The 20794-nt window shown below is 46.9% G+C and overlaps 1 protein-coding gene across 1 annotated transcript; it reads left to right on the top strand.

The window, feature by feature from the left end:
• The first annotated feature begins 1038 nt into the window (after positions 1-1038).
• LOC115081202 (myelin-oligodendrocyte glycoprotein-like) lies at positions 1039-18801 on the top strand. The gene is made up of 7 exons (XM_029585726.1): positions 1039-1080; positions 1714-1823; positions 4356-4448; positions 8835-9188; positions 12359-12502; positions 14384-14509; positions 18451-18801. The coding sequence occupies exons 2-7, from the start codon at positions 1736-1738 to the stop codon at positions 18552-18554; spliced, it is 909 nt and encodes a 302-aa protein (XP_029441586.1). The 5' UTR covers positions 1039-1080; positions 1714-1735; the 3' UTR covers positions 18555-18801.
• The last annotated feature ends 1993 nt before the right edge of the window (positions 18802-20794 follow it).

Raw genomic sequence — 20794 nt, 5'->3', positions numbered from 1 at the left:
GGAAAGCTCTGGTGGTTATTTCTTAAGTAATGTAACAGGCCCAGAATATCAACCTCCCGCTTCTGGCCGAGATAAGCGGAGAAATGCCCTCCCCAGTCTGCGCATCTGTTGCAGGAGCAGGAAGAGTTGAGCTGCCGGTACTGAAAGCAGCCTGACAGAGGAGAGAGAGGTTTCCAGGCTGGATCTGTGTCTGGCAAGAGAGGGAGCCCAGCACCTGTTCAGGAAGACCATTACTGAGGCGGAAGGGGCAGAATTGAGATTTGGAGGTGGGGAGGAGGAGCTGCAGTCTGAATGCACCTATAGTCAGGGGCAAGCAGTGATCCCCAGCCCTGTCCATGCAAATTTTCTCTTGTGCATATTCATTGTGGGTATCCTGAAAACCCGACTGGCTGGGGGGGGGCCCCCAGGACAGGACTGGGCACCAAGCCGGGGAGCGCTGGAGAGAAGTGCACGGTGCCCCTCCGGATCAGGAAGAAACGCCCGGGGAGATCCCACAGACAGAAGGTCAGGGGGGGTCTGCTGAGGCCCAAAGTCATGAATTGAAGAGGGAATATGGGAGGCAATCAGATTCGGCTTCTTTCTCCTCGAGCCCACGAGAGGAAGGAGACAGATGAGCCCTGGGGCTGGGGTATTTTTCCTCTGTGCTGCCTGTTTCATGATGGCCACTGCCGGCAGATGTTTTCCCCCCTGCAATGCAGATGTTGGGTGTGCCCGCCGAGCTTCCCGGCAGGGCAGATGTTCAGGGCACAGCTGGGTGCAGGTGGGGGGGAGTTAGGAAGGGATCCCTGGTTGAAAGATGGCGCCTTATTTACGTCTGCTGCTCTTCATTCCCGAGGAGATGGTTAAGGGGGGGGGGGGGGGGGGGGGGGGGAGAGCAGTCGGAGGCGGAGTTTCTGGCAGGGAAAGGGGGGAGCGCATTCCATTTCGCTTCTCCGCAGGAGGAGGAGGAAGCAGCTGAGGGAAAAGGGGGGGTTTTTAATGTTTAGCCCAGACCTCTCTCTACGGACAAACTGCTCCCTTATACCGGGGGAGGGGGAGGGGGGAGAACCGTCGCTGTGAGGTCAGGACTGAGCGGAAGAGGTAAGTGAAAGTGACCCCCAGAGCTGGAGAGGGGGTGGGAGGAAGGAAAGGAAGGGGGGCTTTGCTGCAGAGAGTGAGATAGAGAGGGAGGGAGAGCGCTCCCAGGGCTGGGGAGAGGGAGCAGAGCTGCAAAACCCGCCCAGAGCAGAAACACTGAATACTGGCCCCCCCCCCCCCGCATGCAGCCCTGCCCGGGCTTAGGGGGGGGGGCCCAGCCCGCTTGCTGAACAGTGTCCGCTTACAAGGGATGGGCGGCTGACGCCATCTTCTGCTCCTACCACGGGACGGGGGCCGGACCCCCACCCCACCACCACTTACATTTTGGGCGGGGAGGGGGGGTCACTAAATAACTAATTTTAAAAGGGTCCAGCTGTGTTTTTTTGTAAGTGCCCTTTCTTCCCGCCCCTCCCCCCCATAACGATAAGAGAACCCATGAAATTAATCGAGGGGTTTCCTATCGCTGTCGGGGACCTCGGAGTCCCATATTTTCAATCGTCAGGTAAACGATTCCCATCCCTAAATTGTATATTTAAAAAAAAAAAGTGTAGTTGCTGCTGTCTTAAAATGAATAAAGTTGAATTATATGTATTTCATGGTTATACGCTGGTGCTGTACCTCTTTTGTTTACAATAGGCCTCATACCATATGCACGATAATGAAAAAGTGTAAATTGATGCAAAAGAGGGGGAAAGGAAGAAACAGTGCCCTCTGTTCTCAAGTGTCCAGTCGTGATCTGTGGAAAAGTAGGCAACCCTAACCTCACTCCTACCCTGCAGCACCTCCTGCTATTCCAGTACTGAGACCCTCACACACAGCTCTGCCAATGCACCTCACTCCTGACCCTGCAGCACCCCCTGCTATTCCAGTACTGAGACCCTCACACACAGCTCTGCCAATGCACCTCACTCCTGCCCTGCAGCACCCCCTGCTATTCCAGTACTGAGACCCTCACACACAGCTCTGCCAATGCACCTCACTCCTGCCCTGCAGCACCCCCTGCTATTCCAGTACTGAGACCCTCACACACAGCTCTGCCAATGTACCTCACTCCTACCCCGCAGCACCTCCTGCTATTCCAGTACTGAGACCCTCACACACAGCTCTTCCAATGCACCTCACTCCTGCCCCACAGCACCCCCTGCTATTCCAGTACTGAGACCCTCACACACAGCTCTGCCAATGCACCTCACTCCTACCCCGCAGCACCTCCTGCTATTCCAGTACTGAGACCCTCACACACAGCTCTGCCAATGCACCTCACTCCTGCCCCGCAGCACCCCCTGCTATTCCAGTACTGAGACCCTAACACACAGCTCTGCCAATGCACCTCACTCCTACCCCGCAGCACCTCCTGCTATTCCAGTACTGAGACCCTCACACACAGCTCTTCCAATGCACCTCACTCCTGCCCCGCAGCACCCTCTGCTATTCCAGTACTGAGACCCTCACACACAGCTCTGCCAATGCACCTCACTCCTGCCCCGCAGCACCCCCTGCTATTCCAGTACTGAGACCCTCACACACAGCTCTGCCAATGCACCTCACTCCTACCCCGCAGCACCCCCTGCTATTCCAGTACTGAGACCCTCACACACAGCTCTGCCAATGCACCTCACTCCTACCCCGCAGCACCTCCTGCTATTCCAGTACTGAGACCCTCACACACAGCTCTTCCAATGCACCTCACTCCTGCCCCGCAGCACCCCCTGCTATTCCAGTACTGAGACCCTCACACACAGCTCTTCCAATGCACCTCACTCCTGCCCCGCAGCACCCCCTGCTATTCCAGTACTGAGACCCTCACACACAGCTCTGCCAATGCACCTCACTCCTGCCCCGCAGCACCCCCTGCTATTCCAGTACTGAGACCCTCACACACAGCTCTGCCAATGCACCTCACTCCTGCCCCGCAGCACCCTCTGCTATTCCAGTACTGAGACCCTCACACACACAGCTCTGCCAATGCACCTCACTCCTGCCCCGCAGCACCCCCTGCTATTCCAGTACTGAGACCCTCACACACAGCTCTGCCAATGCACCTCACTCCTGCCCCGCAGCACCCCCTGCTATTCCAGTACTGAGACCCTCACACACAGCTCTGCCAATGCACCTCACTCCTGCCCCGCAGCACCCCCTGCTATTCCAGTACTGAAACCCTCACACACAGCTCTGCCAATGCACCTCACTCCTGCCCCGCAGCACCTCCTGCTATTCCAGTACTGAGACCCTCACACACAGCTCTGCCAATGCACCTCACTCCTGCCCCGCAGCACCCCCTGCTATTCCAGTACTGAAACCCTCACACACAGCTCTGCCAATGCACCTCACTCCTGCCCCGCAGCACCTCCTGCTATTCCAGTACTGAGACCCTCACACACAGCTCTGCCAATGCACCTCACTCCTGCCCTGCAGCACCCCTGCTATTCCAGTACTGAAACCCTCACACACAGCTCTGCCAATGCACCTCACTCCTGCCCTGCAGCACCTCCTGCTATTCCAGTACTGAGACCCTCACAAACAGCTCTGCCAATGCACCTCACTCCTGCCCTGCAGCACCTCCTGCTATTCCAGTACTGAGACCCTCACACACAGCTCTGCCAATGCACCTCACTCCTGCCCTGCAGCACCTCCTGCTATTCCAGTACTGAGACCCTCACACACAGCTCTGCCAATGCACCTCACTCCTACCCTGCAGCACCCCCTGCTATTCCAGTACTGAGACCCTCACACACAGCTCTGCCAATGCACCTCACTCCTGCCCTGCAGCACCTCCTGCTATTCCACTACTGAGACCCCTCACACACAGCTCTGCCAATGCACCTCACTCCTGCCCTGCAGCACCTCCTGCTATTCCAGTACTGAGACCCTCACACACAGCTCTGCCAATGCACCTCACTCCTGCCCTGCAGCACCCCCTGCTATTCCAGTACTGAGACCCTCACACACAGCTCTACCAATGCACCTCACTCCTGCCCTGCAGCAACCTCTGCTATTCCAGTACTGAGACCCTGACACACAGCTCTGCCAATGCTCCTCACTCCTGCCCTGCAGCACCTCCTGCTATTCCAGTACTGAGACCCTCACACACAGCTCTGCCAATGCACCTCACTCCTACCCTGCAGCACCCCCTGCTATTCCATATGGATTCAGCTCTACCAATTCACTTTGGTTGGATACTGCTGGAACATTCTCCTGTCCCTGAGCTTCGAGATCTTTTGCTGTCTGTGTATCTTTATTTCAGTTTGTTCTGGATTTCCTGATTTTATTTTCCTCAGAGGCACTGAAGATGCATTACCGTAATGCCCTCTGGATAAGAGCTTTCTCCTTCCTTCTGGTGATTTCTCATTACTTCCAGACTGTAAATACAGGTGAGAACTTACTCCAATATTTGCATTTATTTTTCTAGGTCTTTCATATATGGGACAAAATGCATTTTGGTGGAAAGTTTGCTTGTGGTAAAAAAAAAAAAAAAAAAAGGTACACCCGGTGACTTACAGCTGCTTTTTGTGCAGGTTTTATTTTCCTGGAAAATAACGGGTAGATCTGAAAATAAAAATTTCAGCCCATTATTGCCCTCTATGACCCCAGAACTACCTCTTCATAATGCAGGTTTGCTTTTAGCTGAGATGAAGGTGGGCAATGTTTCACATTACCCCAGGTAAAGGGGCTTTGAAACTTGCTCTCCCGTTTATTAACTGTGGACGTTTTTATCCCGGCTCAATCATCTTTCATTTATTCCAGCACAAGAGCAGGAGAAGTGCCCTGCTGGGTCAGGCCAAGGTCCTTCGAGCCACTCTCATCCAGTCTGGGTCACAAGTTCCCGGCGGATCCCCGATAGCTGATCAGTTTCTTGTATCTCACTCCCAGGGATAAGCGCCGGCTTTCCCCCCAAGGCTATCTGGCTAATAACTGTTTACGGCCTTTTACTTCAGGAACTTGTCCAATCCTCTTTTGAGCCCCACTGTGTTAGCAGCCTTCACCACGTCCTCTGGCAACAGATTCCACAGCTTGCTTGTTCTATGAGTGAAAAAATATTTCCTACAATTTGTTTTACATCTGGTTGCAGGTTTCAGGAGTGTCTCTAGTCCTCTTGTTGTTCCCTATTTACCCATTCCGTCCCCCTTCATGATTTTATAAATTTTAGTCGCCCTTCTCTGTACCTTCTCCATCGCAATTATATCTTTTTTGAGATGCGGCGACCAGAATTGTACACAGTATTCAAGTTGCGGTCTCACCATGGAGCGATACAGAGGCATTATGACATTTTCCGTTTTATTCACCATTCCCTTTCTAATGATTCCCAACATTCTGTTTGCTTTTTTGACTGCCGCAGCACACTGAGCCGACAATTTCAATGTGTTATCCACTATGATGCCTAGATCTCTTTCTTGGGTTGTAGCTCCTAATATGGAACCTAACATTGTGTAACTACAGCAAGGGTTATTTTTCCCTATATGCATCACCTTGCACTTATCCACATTAAATTTCATCTGCCATTTGGAAGCCCAATCTTCCAGTCTTGCAAGGTCCTCCTGCAATTTATCACAATCTGCTTGTGATTTAACTACTCTGAACAATTATGTGTCATCTGCAAATCTGCTCAAAGCAGCTGACAATCCTTTACCTAACCTAAGCAAGCCTCACTGACTAGGCCTCACATTAATGCTCAGATCTTTCCCCCTGCTCTGTACTTACCCTAACAATGTCATGCAGGGACTTTAACTCCCTTTCATGTCTTGATATGACATTTACCCAGTCAATGCTCAGGATTTCTGAAATCTCCCATTATTCTTGTGTTACACATTATACTAGCCATCTGTGCATTTTGTGGTCTGTTTCCTCATCCTGGCCAGGCGGGCGGTAAAATATCCCCACTACTATACTCTTCCCATTTACCCTGGGAATTTCTATACATAAGGGTTCAGAGTGCAGTTTATTTCCTGCAAAACTTTTAATCCTGCTTGACTCTGTGCCATGCTTAATATGTAGTGTCACCCCTCCACCAACATTATCTGCCCTGTCATTTTGATATAATTTGTACCCTGGTATCACAGTGTCCCCTTGGTTATCCTCCTCCCACCAGGACTCTGAGGTGCCTATTATGTCTATAGAGCCATGCATTCTAACTCTCCAGTCTTATTTTTCTTACTTCTGGCATTCGCATACAGACATTTTAAAAGTAGTTTTTCTTTATTTATTACAAGATTTATTGATCGCTTATAGTGACAAGTCAATATTAACTGGATTACAGGATTTAACAATAATTCCATAAAAACAAAATATATTTATCATTTACAAATGCAGACCCTCTGCATTAAATCATTAAACAGCTAAATGTTTAACCATTTACATCAGAAAAGATCTGGTTTTTTATATGTACCCACAACCTGCTTATCAGATGCTGCATGGAGTTTGCAGTCATTTGTATCAGTGTGCTCTGTATTTACAAACATCTGGAGTTTCTCAGCTTTTCTATCGGGAAGTACTTGGTTTATCAGTATCCTTTGACGATACCTCCCCTCTGAACCATCGTTAGCTTTTCCCCATGTTCCAATTTAGATTCAATTCTTTTTATTTCCAACATAACAAACCATGCAGCATAGTACATATTTGCCCATTACACACCATGCTTTACCAACTATAGTATAGAACAATAACCTTTCCCCTCCAGCTCCCTAATTTATAAATTAATTGTGTCTTGTTGGCATTAGAAACATATACCATTAAATGCAACTTTTACATATCACGGCATCAATAACAATAAATCAGTTGCCCATGTTTGCGCCAGCAGCCTGGTTCCAGCCCGGTTAAGATGGAGCGCATCCCATCGGAAAAGGCTCCACCTTCCCCAGAATCTTCAGAGGGATATCCGTGTTAGTCCGGTGTAGCAAAAAAATGACTGGAATCGGGGGCATCTTATAGACTAACCAATTTATTAAAGAAGCAGGAGCTTTCCAGGACAGAGTGCGCTTCATGCATCTGACGACGTGGACTCTGTTCTGGGAAGCTCAAACTTCAGTAAACCGGTTAGTCTATAAAGGTGCCACCAGACTCTTGTCATTCCTTCCCCAGTTCCTAAGAAACCTAAACCCCACTTCCCTACACCATCATCTCATCCACGCATTGAGACTCCGGACCTCTGCACGTGCAGCATTTTTGAGAATGCCACCCTGGAGGTTCTGGATTTCAATGCCTTATGTAAGAGCCTGCAATTAAGCCTTACAGAAGTGTTCTCCTAGCTGTGTTCTCCTCCTCCAGCTTCTGAATAAGAGCAGAGCTTCTCAACTGCTTGTGCTCCCTCCCAGAGCCTCTGACCAATAGCAGAGCTCTCCCAGCTACCTGTGCTCCCTCCCTCAGCTTCTGACCAATAGCAGAGCTCTCCCAGCTACCTGTGCTCCCTCACACATCTTCTGACCAATAGCAGAGCTCGCCTAGCTTCCTGTGCGCTCACACAACCTCTGACCAATCGAGCTCTCCCAGCTACCTGTGCTCCCGCCCACAGCCTCTGACCAATAGAAGAGCCCTCCCAACCAGCTGTGCTGCATCCCACAGCCTCTGACCAATAGAAGAGCTCTCCTAACCAGCTGTGCTCCCTCCCACAGCCTCTGACCAATAGCAGAGTTCTCCCAGCTACCTGGTTTGCCTTCTCCTTCCCTGTGACCAATAAAGCTCTCATATAGGAGATAAAATTGTTGAAGCCCATCTTTGGTAAGCCAAGATACAGACGAGTTAGCCAGAGAACGTGTCTCGGACACTCAGGGGGATGATTCTCCCCCATTGAATATAGTTGGCCAAAGTTATCTGGATGTGCTAAAGCTTTCTGGGGGCTTCTATCCAGATAAGTTAGGCTATATTAGGTATATATAGCCAGTGAAGCCCAAAACATAGAAAGCCTTGGCCAATTGGCCCGTGCCTCTCTACCAACCAAAAGTATGGAACACCGCTGGCAGGGAAGAGCTGTAAGAGAAATAAAGGCAGTGCCTTTACCTGCCAGAAAGGTCAGGGCGCTCACTGAGTGGCCTCAGGGGTTTAGGAAGGGTCCTTCCGCTTGATGTGAGACAGTGGGAGTGGGGTTGAAGGGAGCCTGCAGCCTTCATGCAGTGAGGAGAGGGGGGGGTGGAAGGGGCAATCAGGCTGCTATGATCCTCAGTTCTTTGGGGGGAGGGGGCAGCTGGCTGAGGTTTTTTTTTTTTTTTTGTTTTTTTTTTTTAAATGATTTTGCTTTCTCACTCTGTTCTTAATAAAGCCCAGATAATTTTACATCTGCTCTTAGCCAGGCAGCACTGATACCCGGATAAATTTAAAGTCAAAATCCAGAAGGAGAAAAAAAAACAAAACACTTTTCAGATTTGAATAAAAATTTAAGAACTTGGATGTTCACCAAAACACCCAATGACTATGCTACAACTTCCATTGCAGAACCAATCCAAAGCACGTCATTTAACCTGTGCAACTTAACAACCAAAACTAGGTTTATAACCACCAAGATAACCTATGTTAACAAGCACCTGAATTTCTGAACACTCTGTTGAACATCGAAACTTTGTAAACCGTTGTGATGGCAAAACCAAACGATGGTATATAAAAAAAACAACACTCGATACATAAATAATATTCGTGTTTTTGCCCCTGCCGCAAGGTATTCGCAATTAGTGTACGCTTTTAGGCATCTCGTTGTGTTTTTCAGCCGTCAGCCTCATATTCTCTGTTTCTGACTGATGTCATTCCCTTTGTTTTTTGTGTCACATAATTAGCAGAAGGATTTAAAGTCATCGGCCCTGATGGACCCGTGGTGGCTGTTCTGGGTGGAGATGCTGAGTTACCCTGCCGCCTCTCCCCACCCCTCAGCGCAGAGCACATGCAGGTGAGGTGGTTCCGATCCAGATATCATGTACTCGTGCACCTGTATGAGAACGGGACGGATCAGAACGAATACCAGATCCCAGAGTACCGAGGCAGGACGGAGCTCATCAGGACTCACATCTCCAATGGCAGCGTCTCGCTGAGGATACACAGTGTCAGGCTGAAAGATGAGGGAACTTACACCTGTATCTTTTGGTCTGATCCTTACTATGAAGAAGAAGCAACGCTGGAGCTGAAAGTAGCAGGCAAGCATCAAGTTTAATCCTCTTCTGACTTTGCACCCTTTCTCTTTTTATTCTGACCCTGACTGAATGAGATAAGGAGCCTTTATTGCAGGAGACACCAAAGTGCCATATTGTAGCTGCACTGCAGGACTCCCTGATATTACAGAGATATTGATAATGAAATAGGCAGAGGAGTGATAGGAGAGATTTGAAGTGGGGAGTAAGCTCAGGATCAAAAAATATCCTGGAAGATGCACATTTAAAACAAATTGGAGAAAATTCTCTCTCTCTCAACACACAATTAAACTCTGGAATTTGTTGCCAGAGGATGTGGTTAGTGCAGTTAGTGTAGCTGGGTTCAAAAAAGGTTTGGATAAGTTCTTGGAGGAGAAGTCCATTACCTGCTATTAAGTTCACCTAGAGAATAGCCATTGCCATTAGCAATGGTAACATGGAATAGACTTAGTTTTTGGGTACTTGCCAGGTTCTTATGGCCTGGATTGGCCACTGTTGGAAACAGGATGCTGGGCTTGATGGACCCTTGGTCTGACCCAGTTCTAACAGTGAATAGGACAACTCACTAAGACTCACCAGGAATCAGACCTAGGCATATTACAAGGTGATAGATTTGGGAGTGACTATTCAAAGCTGAGCCACAGCACCAAAGGAAGACTCATAAGAACAGGCCATACTGGGTCAGACCAAGGGTCCATCAAGCCCAGCATCCTGTTTCCAACAGTGGCCAATCCAGGCCATAAGAACCTGGCAAGTACCCAAAAACTAAGTCTATTCCATGTTACCATTGCTAATGGCAGTGGCTATTCTCTAAGTGAACTTAATAGCAGGTAATGGACTTCTCCTCCAAGAACTTATCCAATCCTTTTTTAAACACAGCTATACTAACTGCACTAACCACATCCTCTGGCAACAAATTCCAGAGTTTAATTGTGCGTTGAGTAAAAAAGAACTTTCTCCGATTAGTTTTAAATGTGCCCCATGCTAACTTCATGGAGTGCCCCCTAGTCTTTCTACTATCCGAAAGAGTAAATAACCGATTCACATCTACCCGTCCTAGACCTCTCATGATTTTAAACACCTCTATCATATCCCCCCTCAGCCGTCTCTTCTCCAAGCTGAAAAGTCCTAACCTCTTTAGTCTTTCCTCATAGGGGAGCTGTTCCATTCCCCTTATCATTTTGGTTGCCCTTCTCTGTACCTTCTCCATCGCAATTATATCTTTTTTGAGATGCGGCGACCAGAATTGTACACAGTATTCAAGGTGCGATCTCACCATGGAGCGATACAGAGGCATTATGACATTTTCCGTTTTATTCACCATTCCCTTTCTAATAATTCCCAACATTCTGTTTGCTTTTTTGACTGCCGCAGCACACTGAGCCGAGGATTTCAATGTGTTATCCACTATGACACCTAGATCTCTTTCTTGGGTGGTAGCACCTAATATGGAACCCAACATTGTATAATTATAGCATGGGTTATTTTTCCCTATATGCATCACCTTGCACTTATCCACATTAAATTTCATCTGCCATTTGGATGCCCAATTTTCCAGTCTTACAAGGTCTTCCTGCAATTTATCACAATCTGCTTGTGATTTAACTACTCTGAACAATTTTGTGTCATCTGCAAATTTGATTACCTCACTCGTCGTATTTCTTTCCAGATCATTTATAAATATATTGAACAGTAAGGGTCCCAATACAGATCCCTGAGGCACTCCACTGCCCACTCCCTTCCACTGAGAAAATTGCCCATTTAATCCTACTCTCTGTTTCCTGTCTTTTAGCCAGTTTGTAATCCACGAAAGGACATCGCCTCCTATCCCATGACTTTTTACTTTTCCTAGAAGCCTCTCATGAGGAACTTTGTCAAACGCCTTCTGAAAATCCAAGTACACTACATCTACCGGTTCACTCATGTTAGAGGTGGAACCAAGGGACAAAAGATCTCATGCTGCCCCTGTCTAAGGCCCTTTTCGGGGTTCAGTTTGCTAACCATGTTCTCTGTCCAGGTACCTGCGGCAGCTTACACATTATTCTATCAGCTGTGATGGTGGAGCAGACTTGTCTCCCATAGCCCCTTAGGCCAGGGTTCAGCTTGGATTTGAGTATAAGCTCTTTTCAGACGGTTACAGAAGAAAGCAGATGCTGTTTTATCCCACTCATCTTGTTTTCTAGCTTTCATTAGTTTCGGCCTTTCCAGAGGAAGGCAGGGATGGATTTAGGGTTTTGCCATCCCTAGGCCCCTTTTGGTGCTTTCACCTGGCGGTAGGGTAGAAGAGATTGCTGGAGGGCAGGGCATCTCAGTCAGCCTGCTGCCCCCAAATGTTTGCTGCTCTAGGCACAGGCATAATGGGTGCCTGCTGATAAATCCAGGGCTGGCGGAGGGGCCTTTTACCTTCCACCCACTGATCCTAATCTTCCTCCCCGCTAGCAGCGGCACTGGGATTACACGCGCTGTATGAAAGGGAGATGCCATGTAATGCAAAATGCTAATGGTGCCTGAGGATTTGGGTTAATTACCGCTTTAAGAAAACTGCCCCACGTTGACTACTAACTGGAATAAAAAGCCCCGAAGAGAAAAAAAAATGTAATTGTCAGCCCAGAGACAGAACCACCGAGGCTGAGAGCGGCACGAGAGTGCAGAGTGAGTGTAAGATAAGAAGGCGCCAAGACAGAAGCCACAAGAACAAAAGAAAGACCGAGTAAGCATAATCAATGATGTCTGAGAGGCGCACGAAGGAAACGAACCAGCAAACGTAGGTGGGGGGGGAAAAATGCGTGAGCCATGTTTAAAAAGTGCATAAAAGACTAATGCAAATTCAAAACGATGAGTAAAACTGACGTTGCTCCGTTTGCTCCCCTAAGGAAACACAATCTTGTTTCCTTTGGTTTCTGCTATCAAATTTTGTATGTATTAAAAAAAAAACCCCAAACCTGCCAGCAATTATAGATCTCTAAGCTACTTAATAAATGTTGTGTTTTGAAACTGAAAGGCTGTTTCATCACTGGCTTTGTGCCCTGTCTGGGGAGGAAAGCAGGCGGGGGTAAGTTTCAAGGTTTCAAGATGCCGCTTACCTGAACAGAACACAGAAAGGAGAGCTTTCAAAGCAGCGTAAAATAGAACGAATCTCTCACATTCTGACAGACGGATGTTATTTTAATCATTAGGTCTGGGCACTGCTCCTTCCATCTCTATCGAGGACTATGTGTGTATATTTCCAGAAGACTACCCAGAGCCCGAAGTGACCTGGAGAGAAGAAGACGGACAGAGCCTGACATCATTATCTGACACAGACATACGAGGGCAAAAAGGTCTGTTCAACGTCAAAACCTCCCTCCTGATGACAATAAATCAGTACGGCAGGATTTCCTGTCATATCAGAAATATCATCCTGAACCAAGAGAGAGAATCAGTGATTTCTGATTCTCGCAGAGAGCAGCCTGGGTGATAGAAAGTGTTCATGTGAGAGAGACCCTAACCCGGCAGCAGGGAGGGCTTCCTGGAATCAGATCCAGAGAAGGTCCCTAACTCGTCTTCCCTCACCCCCTGCACATCCTTCCTCTGCTGTATCTCCACTCTCAGTATCAGAGAGAGAATCAGTGATTTCTATATCAGGTGAGTGACGGTCGCAGAGAGCAGCCTCGGTGATAGAAAGTGTTCATGTGAGGTAGACCCTAACCCGGCAGCAGGGAGGGCTTCCTGGAATCAGATCCAGAGAAGGTCCTTAACTCGTCTTCCCTCACCCCCAGCACATCCTTCCTCTGCTGTATCTCCACTCTCAGTATCAGAGGATTGCTAAGGTCTGTGCAGCTCTTTCACAGTTAATCCTACAAACTCATGTCCCATAATGCAGGAGGGAGGTGCAGAGCAAAACAGTTAAAGAGAACGTCTCCTTTAAGCAGGCTTGTAACAGCTTCCATTAGACCAGGCATCTGCCACATATCTAACTCTCGGTAACGGGGAGGATGTGGTCACTCCTCCTTCCTCCCAGTCGGTGTTGGCGTTGGCTGACTTTGAGGAAGAGTTGGATAGAAAGATCCAGCAGGCCTTGTAAGAGGTGCTGCAGTGCCACAGCATTGAAGACACAGGCACGACGATCCTCCAGCTTCTGCTCAATTCCTTAAGGGTGCTCAGCGGTGAGGCACTGGCACAGGTGCCGGATCTGATGCAGGTGTACAGAGAGGGATCGGGGCCTATGAATGCCACCCTGTTGTTGATCTACAGCTCCTCAGGGAAGGAAGCTTCACTGGGCCAATGAAGCTCCTCAGGATCCAGGCCAAAACAGCCGTGTACAGGTCCTTAAGAGTTGGGGGGGGGGGGGGGGGGGGGGGGTGTCGAGCACTGAGGGAGTCCTCGCTACTGGCAGACCAGCGTGAATCAGACTCTGAATACTCTTAGGGGTGCAGCTTTGACTCCACAGACACTGCTGATAAGGAGGTGTCAATAGGGCTCCTCTCTGACCCTCTCTCCTCCCATCCTGAGGCCTTCTTCCTTCACAGGCTTTATCAGGAAACTGGATAAGGTCTTTCCATTTACTTTACAGATGGAGGATAAACCCAGAAATAAAATGCTGCTCATCCTCCAGTTTGACGAGCCCCCAGGGAGGTTGTGGCGGAGAAACCCCCCCCCCCCCCCCTCTAGCTGTGGCTCCCTTTAATAAGAAGGCAGACGTGAACTCTCTCATTCAGAAAGCTCCTGGATTCAAAAAAAGAGAGAGACGGCTGCCGCACCAGTCCGTAGTAGTTGAATCTGCTCTCGAGAAAAGTCAAGAACATGTTCCTTGGTGCCCATCAGGGAAGGAATCAAGAAGTGTCTATGCCCTCGGCGGAAAAAGTTGTTTTAGGAGCCTTACGCTCAAGGCCCACGTAAGTTTCCTACCAGCTCTTCATGGGCCACTATATTTGACTTGATGAAGCAAATGAAGGAGGCGGCCAAGCAACTTCCTGAAAAGCAGCAAGATGCCCTCTATTCACTAGTGGTCAAAAGGTTAGAGTGTGAAAGACACATGGTCCTTTCAACCATTGATGTTGAGATGATATTGAGAATCTCAGCTATACAATCATCAGTTCCCTGCATCTAAAAGCATTCCCTACAAATCCTTTTGACATTTTCTCCTACAAAATTTTACAATTTCTATTGTGATACCCTATATAATTTAAAGTTCTCATCCTCTGGTCTCATTTCGTTTTCAGATGCATTTTTCCAGCGGGGCCCCTATTGGGTGGTCTCTCTCTCCATCGTGATGTCTGTGGTGATCCCGTGCAGTTTGCTTGTTGCATTGGTTGTTTTCAAATTGTGGAAGCAACGCAAAGAGAGAGGTAAGGTAGCCCCTTAACCCTGGCAGAACCTCAGAGGAGGTGAACAGCTGGAGCAGTTGGATGGGAGAGCCCAGAGAGGAGGGGGAACAGCTGGATGGGAGAGCCCGAGAAGGGGGGGGGGGGGAGAACAGCTGGATGGGAGAGTCCTGAGACTGAGAGGAGGGGGAACAGCTGGAGCAGCCGGATGTGATCTGAGAACCTTGAGCTGAGGCCTGTCAGCTTCGATCAATTTTAAATTTTGTAGACGTTTTATAAATTATTTTATTTTTAAATGAAGGCTACTCAGTGTCACTAATGATGTCACCATAGCACAAAGCGGAGTCAAGTTGTCATGGATGCAAGGGCCATAGACAGCTGGTGATTTATTTATTTAATATTTACATTGAATTGCTTTTCCTCATCTGACGACTTCTTTTCTAGGGTCTCCTGTCTTCTCTTCCCTCCCTACTCTCTCTAGACTTCTCTCATCTCCATTTCTCTCTCTGCCTTTCTAAGCCCTTCTAGATACATCTAACCCTTCCTTCTCATGTCTTATCCACTTAGCAACCAATTCTCCATCTCCTACTTGCAGCTCTATTTCCCACAACCTTCTACCCCATCACTACCAGTCTCTCTCTCTCTCTCTTAACCCCTGATCCTGTTCCCACTAGTTTCCTTCTCTCTCAACTTACCCCACCCTACCTTATTTCCCTTTCTCTCGAACCACTCCCCACCGGTCTCTCTGTTTCACTTCTACAGGCTGGCAGATGGGCAAATCATAAGAGGAACAGTCTAGTAAATACCACACAACAAAAACCAAAAATTGTTTAGAAAAGACATTTATGAATGCAGAGAAACCTTATTGAACATCAAATTTAAGTGTTTATTTTTTTATTTATGAATTTTCACATCCAATACAAGAGTTTTATAAAATATCTTGTCAAATCGAAATAAGAGTCATTTACATACAACATAAAGTCAAAACAATATAATCAATTAACAATCAATATCCAAAAATCATTTTCAGTAAATGACCCTTCTAACTATAGGAACATTTTTTGAGGTCCGTTACTTTAAAGAAAGGAAAAAGGAGCCTCATTCAAGGAAATAACACGACTTATTCTAGTACATGGAACTCTATCTTTCCTTAATCACCTGTTTCTATTTTCCAAGAAGGGATTTTAACTGTTTTGGGTCTAAAAAGGAATAATCCTTTCCCCCAAATTTAATCACACACCTGCATGGATACTTAGAAGAAAGAAACCTCCTTTTTCTTAAATCCCAAAAACCTTTTTCTACGTAATTGTGTTATTTTTCTCCAAATCGGGGAAGATCCAAACTTTCTGCCCATAAAAGATCTTAGATCTATTTCGAAAGAATACATTTTAAGACATTATCCTTATCTGTTAGAAAAGCAGATTGAACTGGTAAAGTCCATCTTTCTTTAATGTCTAATTCTTCTTGAGACTTCTGTAATGTGTCCGATATATTTATAGATGATTCCACCATTTGTTCCCTCTCATTGCTGAATTTTTCTGTCTGCTCTTTATTCTTCTTTAACCCAATATAGAAGGCTCTAACTGCTACAGGTGTAGCTTGTTCCGGTATATTGAGAATTTTAATGGCATGTGTTTTAAACAAGTCAATTGGTGTTATATAATCAGAAATAGGAAAATCTGTAATTCTTAAATTCAATGCCCTCACAGTATTTTCCAAAGATTCTATTTTGCTTTGATATATTATTTCATTTTTTTTATCTGAGACTCCTGAACACTTCTCAACTTGCTTTAGCCGATTGTCTGTTTTACCTAATTTCTCCTGATGTTCATGAATCTTTTTACTAATTCTCCTTCAAAGATACATTCGTTTGTCTTACTTCACCTGTCAGGTTTACAATAAGGGAGTCCATCTTTACCATATAGTTCCAAAGGGATTCTAATGTTATAGTGTTAGGTTTCATTACTTTCACTAGCTCTGTTGAATCTACAATCTTTTTATTAGACATCTTAGGTGTTCTGGAGTCGCTGGGTTCTGTTTGGGATCTTTCTCCATCTGAGGAGATTCCTCTAAATTATCACTCCTTTTCATTTCTTCTTCTTGCAGGTTTAATGTAATTCCAGTTCCAATTTCCTCCTTCTGGTTTTCCTCAGGCTCTGCTAAGGGGAAACTCCCCTTATAGCCAGGAGGAGATGGTATTGCCCCGGGACTTAGGGATATTTCGGAGGCCAGGTGAGGGAGATTTGGCTCTAAACCATCCCGCACAGCGGCCTGTACCTCTGGGATCAATTGAGAGGTTTCCAGCCAATCTGCTACCGATCTTTGTCCAGGTAATGAGGCAATATTAGAGACAAGGCGCAGTCTAGCCTCTCTCTTTGTGTGTGAGGCATAGTTGAACAATTAGAATCTAGAAACCTGGACACTTCTGGGTGCAGTTGGGATCTTATACTAGTTCACTCTTTAATAACGGATCTCATGGAGAGGGATATGTATGAAGAGCCTTTGTAAATATATTCAAAAGTACTTATCAACTTACAGTTCTGGAGCTTTCAGGCAATTCAGGCAAAGCCAGGCTAAGCCGAACATACCTGCGCGCGCGGCTTTGGCGTCACGCCTGGCGTCAACTGCGCGCCGCCGTTGGCACAGATTTTATAGTCCCGCCTCCAGTTCCGGTTCGGGGCAGCCAGGCAATCAAACTCCACCTTTCCGTCGGGGCTCGAAAAAACTCCACGAACCCCCGGTTCAGGCAGGAGCAGCAGGTAAATCACTCCAAAAGGGTTTTCACCCAATTCCCCTCTCCAAATTTAAGTGTTTAAATAAGGAACTTCATACCACCCCACGGATTCTGAATGATAATACTATTCAGTATTTTCCCCACTCAGGGTCATCGCACCTTGAATACTATGTACAGTTCTGGTCACCACATCTCAAAAAATATAATGGAGAAGGTACAGAGAAGGGCAACCAAAATGATAAAGGGGATGGAACAGCTCCCCTATGAGGAAAGGCTGAAGAGGTTAGGGCTGTTCAGCTTGGAGAAGAGACGGCTGAGGGGGGATATGATAGAGGTCTTGAATGAGTAGATGTGAATCGGTTATTTACACTTTCGAATAATAGAAGGACTAGGGGGCACTCCATGAAGTTAGCAAGTAGCACATTTAAGACTAAATCAGAGAAAATTCTTTTTCACTCAACGCACAATAAAGCTCTGGAATTTGTTGCCAGAGGATGTGGTTAGTGCAGTTAGTGAAGCTGGGTTTAAAAAAAAGGTTTGGATAAGTTCTTGGAGGAGAAGTCCATTAATTGCTATTTATCAAGTTGACTTAGGGAATAGCCACTGCTATTACTGGCATCAGTAGCATGGGATCAATTTTATGTTTGGGATCTTGCCAGGTGGCTGTAACCTGGATTGGCCACAGGATGTATTCAGTACTAAGCAAAAATATGATACAATACGGAAGAGTAAAGGCTTACACTGTAGCTTGCATCTCTCCAGTGAACTTAGAGAGGTAACTTTCCAGAGAGCACCCTCAGCATTCCCACCTGTGTCATATTTAGTCTGGGCAGCACGCAGGCTGCATACTCTTCAGGGGTTTCTTTGGGAAATGTTAATATTGGTAAAGGAACGGGTTTATAGGTGAATGGGATTATCCAGGGAGGGGGCAGGGGGAGAAGCACTTTTTAAAATAGTAGCTGGGATGCAGTCCTGGGGAACAGAGCTAAATATCACAAAAAAAAAAAAAAAAAGATACAGCAACTCAATCAATGGTGTGCACCCAATTGGAAATTACTGGCCTACAGGATCACTAGGTATTTCTGAGCCTGTCAGAGAGCGATAGCCCAACAGCAGAGCTCCTCCCACAAATTTGAGAGTAGCTGAGAAAGCAACCAATGGGGGGGTGTGAGTAAGCCAGTGAGCGGCGGGTGCTCGTGTTTTTATTAATGCCTCTCCTCCCTCTGTGCAGTGGATGTGACTCTGGATCCCGAATCTGCTCATCTTGTCCGAGGATCGGGAAACCTTACGACGTGGGAGGACAGAACAGGTGGTGCCCAAGCGTCGGAGATTTGATTGTTATCCCTGTGTGCTGGGGCTGGAGGGCTTCACCTCGGGGAGACAGAAGACAAGAGCGACTGGGAGCTGGGGGCTGTGTGTAGACTCTGTTAACAGGAAAGGGGGGGGGGGATCATATCATCACCCGAGCATGGCTACTGGGTGCCGAGGCTGTTCTAGGAAGACAAATATTTTGGCTTAACCTGCGCAGAGACAAAGGTCTCGTTTTACGATGCAGATAGTAAATCTCATCTCCACACCTTCACCCAAAGACTGCGTCCTCTTTTCAGTCCTGGCTACTATGGAGGCTCCGTGAGAATCCGTGCGGTCCCACCTTGGGACTGAGAGAGCGCCATGCGCGGGGGGTGTTACATGTTCATCTGGGAGCTGCTATATAAAAAGATCTAAACACAGCAATGACAGCAGAAGAGGACCCCCCCCCCCCCAATGCTTGGGTTTCCATGATAAACAGGAAAGGCTGCTGAAGCCCCCCCCCCACTCTGATTTTGTTTTCTTCTTCAGCAGGCACCGCTGCAACTTGGGAGGTGGGGGGCAGTGGTTTTGGACTTTGTAATTTATTGCCAGAGGATGTGGTTAGTGCAGTTGGGTTTAAAAAAGGATTGGATAAGTTCTTGGAGGAGAAGTCCATTAACGGCTATGAAAGAGGTTAGGGCTGAAGAGGTTAGGACTTTTCAGCTTGGAGAAGAGACGGCTGAGGGGGGATATGATAGAGGTGTTTAAGATCATGAGAGGTCTTGAACGAGTAGATGTTGTTTAAAAGGCCACCTCAGAGGTAAAATTTATTCCACAGTGATTGGTCTCAGTATCTTGAATCTTCTGTCATCCATTGCGATCTCCATTCTTGTTGTATGTGGTTGGCCTCTCTGACTTCTGAGGGACACCCAATCTCATCAGGATGGATATATATAGGCCATTTTTCATTGATTAGCCAGCATCAGGCCTATCCTAATAATTCTAAGTATTAAAGGTATACAGTGTTAAGTACTAGAATATACAATGTGAATCGGTTATTTACTCTTTCAGATAATAGAAGGACTAGGGGGCACTCCATGAAGTTAGCAAGTAGCACATTTAAGACTAAGCGGAGAAAGTTCTTTTCTACTCAACGCACAATAAAGCTCTGGAATTTGTTGCCAGGGGATGTGGTTAGTGCAGTTAGTGTAGCTGGGTTTAAAAGAGGTTTGGATAAGTTCTTGGAGGAGAAGTCCATTAATGGCTATTAATCAATTATACTTAGGGAATAGCCACTGCTATTAATTGCATCAGTAGCATGGGATCTTCTTAGTGTTTGGGTAATTGCCAGGTTCTTGTGGTCTGGTTTTGGCCTCTGTTGGAAACAGGATGCTGGGCTTGATGGACCCTTGGTCTGACCCAGCATGGCCTGTTCTTATGACAGCTCTCTACCTGCCTGCAGCATACACGTGGAATAGACTTCCTGCGTCATCCTCCCTCTCTGGCCTTATTCAAATAAAATCTAAAAAAATACAAAAAAAACCCAAAACTCCTCTTTTAGAGGCTGCTTTTAAATGAACCCCCGATGCAACTTAGAACCTCTGCAACTACGGCAAAATGCCACTGCAAGACTACACTCTGGAACAAGGAAATACGACCACATCGCCTCCCAACTCTGATCGCCCCGCGCTGGCTCCCTGTACAAATCAGGAATAATCTACAGAGCACTTACAATAATATTCAAACAACAACATTTATCAGGACAACGACCCGATGGGAACATTTAAAAACCACGTATTCCACCACCAGCGCTCAGATCACAAAAAACAAAAGGCCTCCTAGAAATCCTCATCTGTCGCACAGAAGAGATTAGAGCGATTTCACTCGCTGGCCCAAAAACTATGGACCCGGCGAAGGATAACAGACTTGAAAAAAAAAACAAAACACAAAACTTTAAGAGCGAGCTAAAAACCTGCCTGTTCACAAACGCCTACCGACAGAAAACTCCGGTACGCCACGAGACCAATAACCAGAATTGTCCGGACCAATTCCCCCCCCCCCCCTATAGCCTTGGCCCTTCTATTGCCCAGCTATTTATTTATTTTTAGTTTTTATATACCGGAAGTTCCTGTATACAATACATATCACTCCGGTTCACAGGTAACAGGGATAACTATCGCCAGGATGGCGATTTACAAGGAACATATCAAACGATTAATCTATTATAGAGTATAGCTATGCCTTTTGTAGACACTCCCTCCTCTGTCTCTAATTGTTTCCCTAGT

The sequence above is a fragment of the Rhinatrema bivittatum genome, chromosome 19, assembly GCF_901001135.1.
Source record: "Rhinatrema bivittatum chromosome 19, aRhiBiv1.1, whole genome shotgun sequence".
NCBI classification, from domain to species: Eukaryota; Metazoa; Chordata; class Amphibia; order Gymnophiona; family Rhinatrematidae; genus Rhinatrema; species Rhinatrema bivittatum.
The sequence above is the reverse complement of the archived record's forward strand: the minus strand, read 5'-3'. Positions and strand labels throughout refer to the sequence as shown.

Coding starts and splice junctions, on each gene's coding strand:
- LOC115081202 (XM_029585726.1), top strand. CDS start 1,736: ATGAAAAAGTGTAAATTGATGCAAAAGAGGGGGAAAGGAAGAAACAGT. Junction 12,503..14,383: donor AGACATACGAGGGCAAAAAG/GTCTGTTCAACG, acceptor TTTCGTTTTCAG/ATGCATTTTTCCAGCGGGGC. Junction 14,510..18,450: donor GAAGCAACGCAAAGAGAGAG/GTAAGGTAGCCC, acceptor CCCTCTGTGCAG/TGGATGTGACTCTGGATCCC.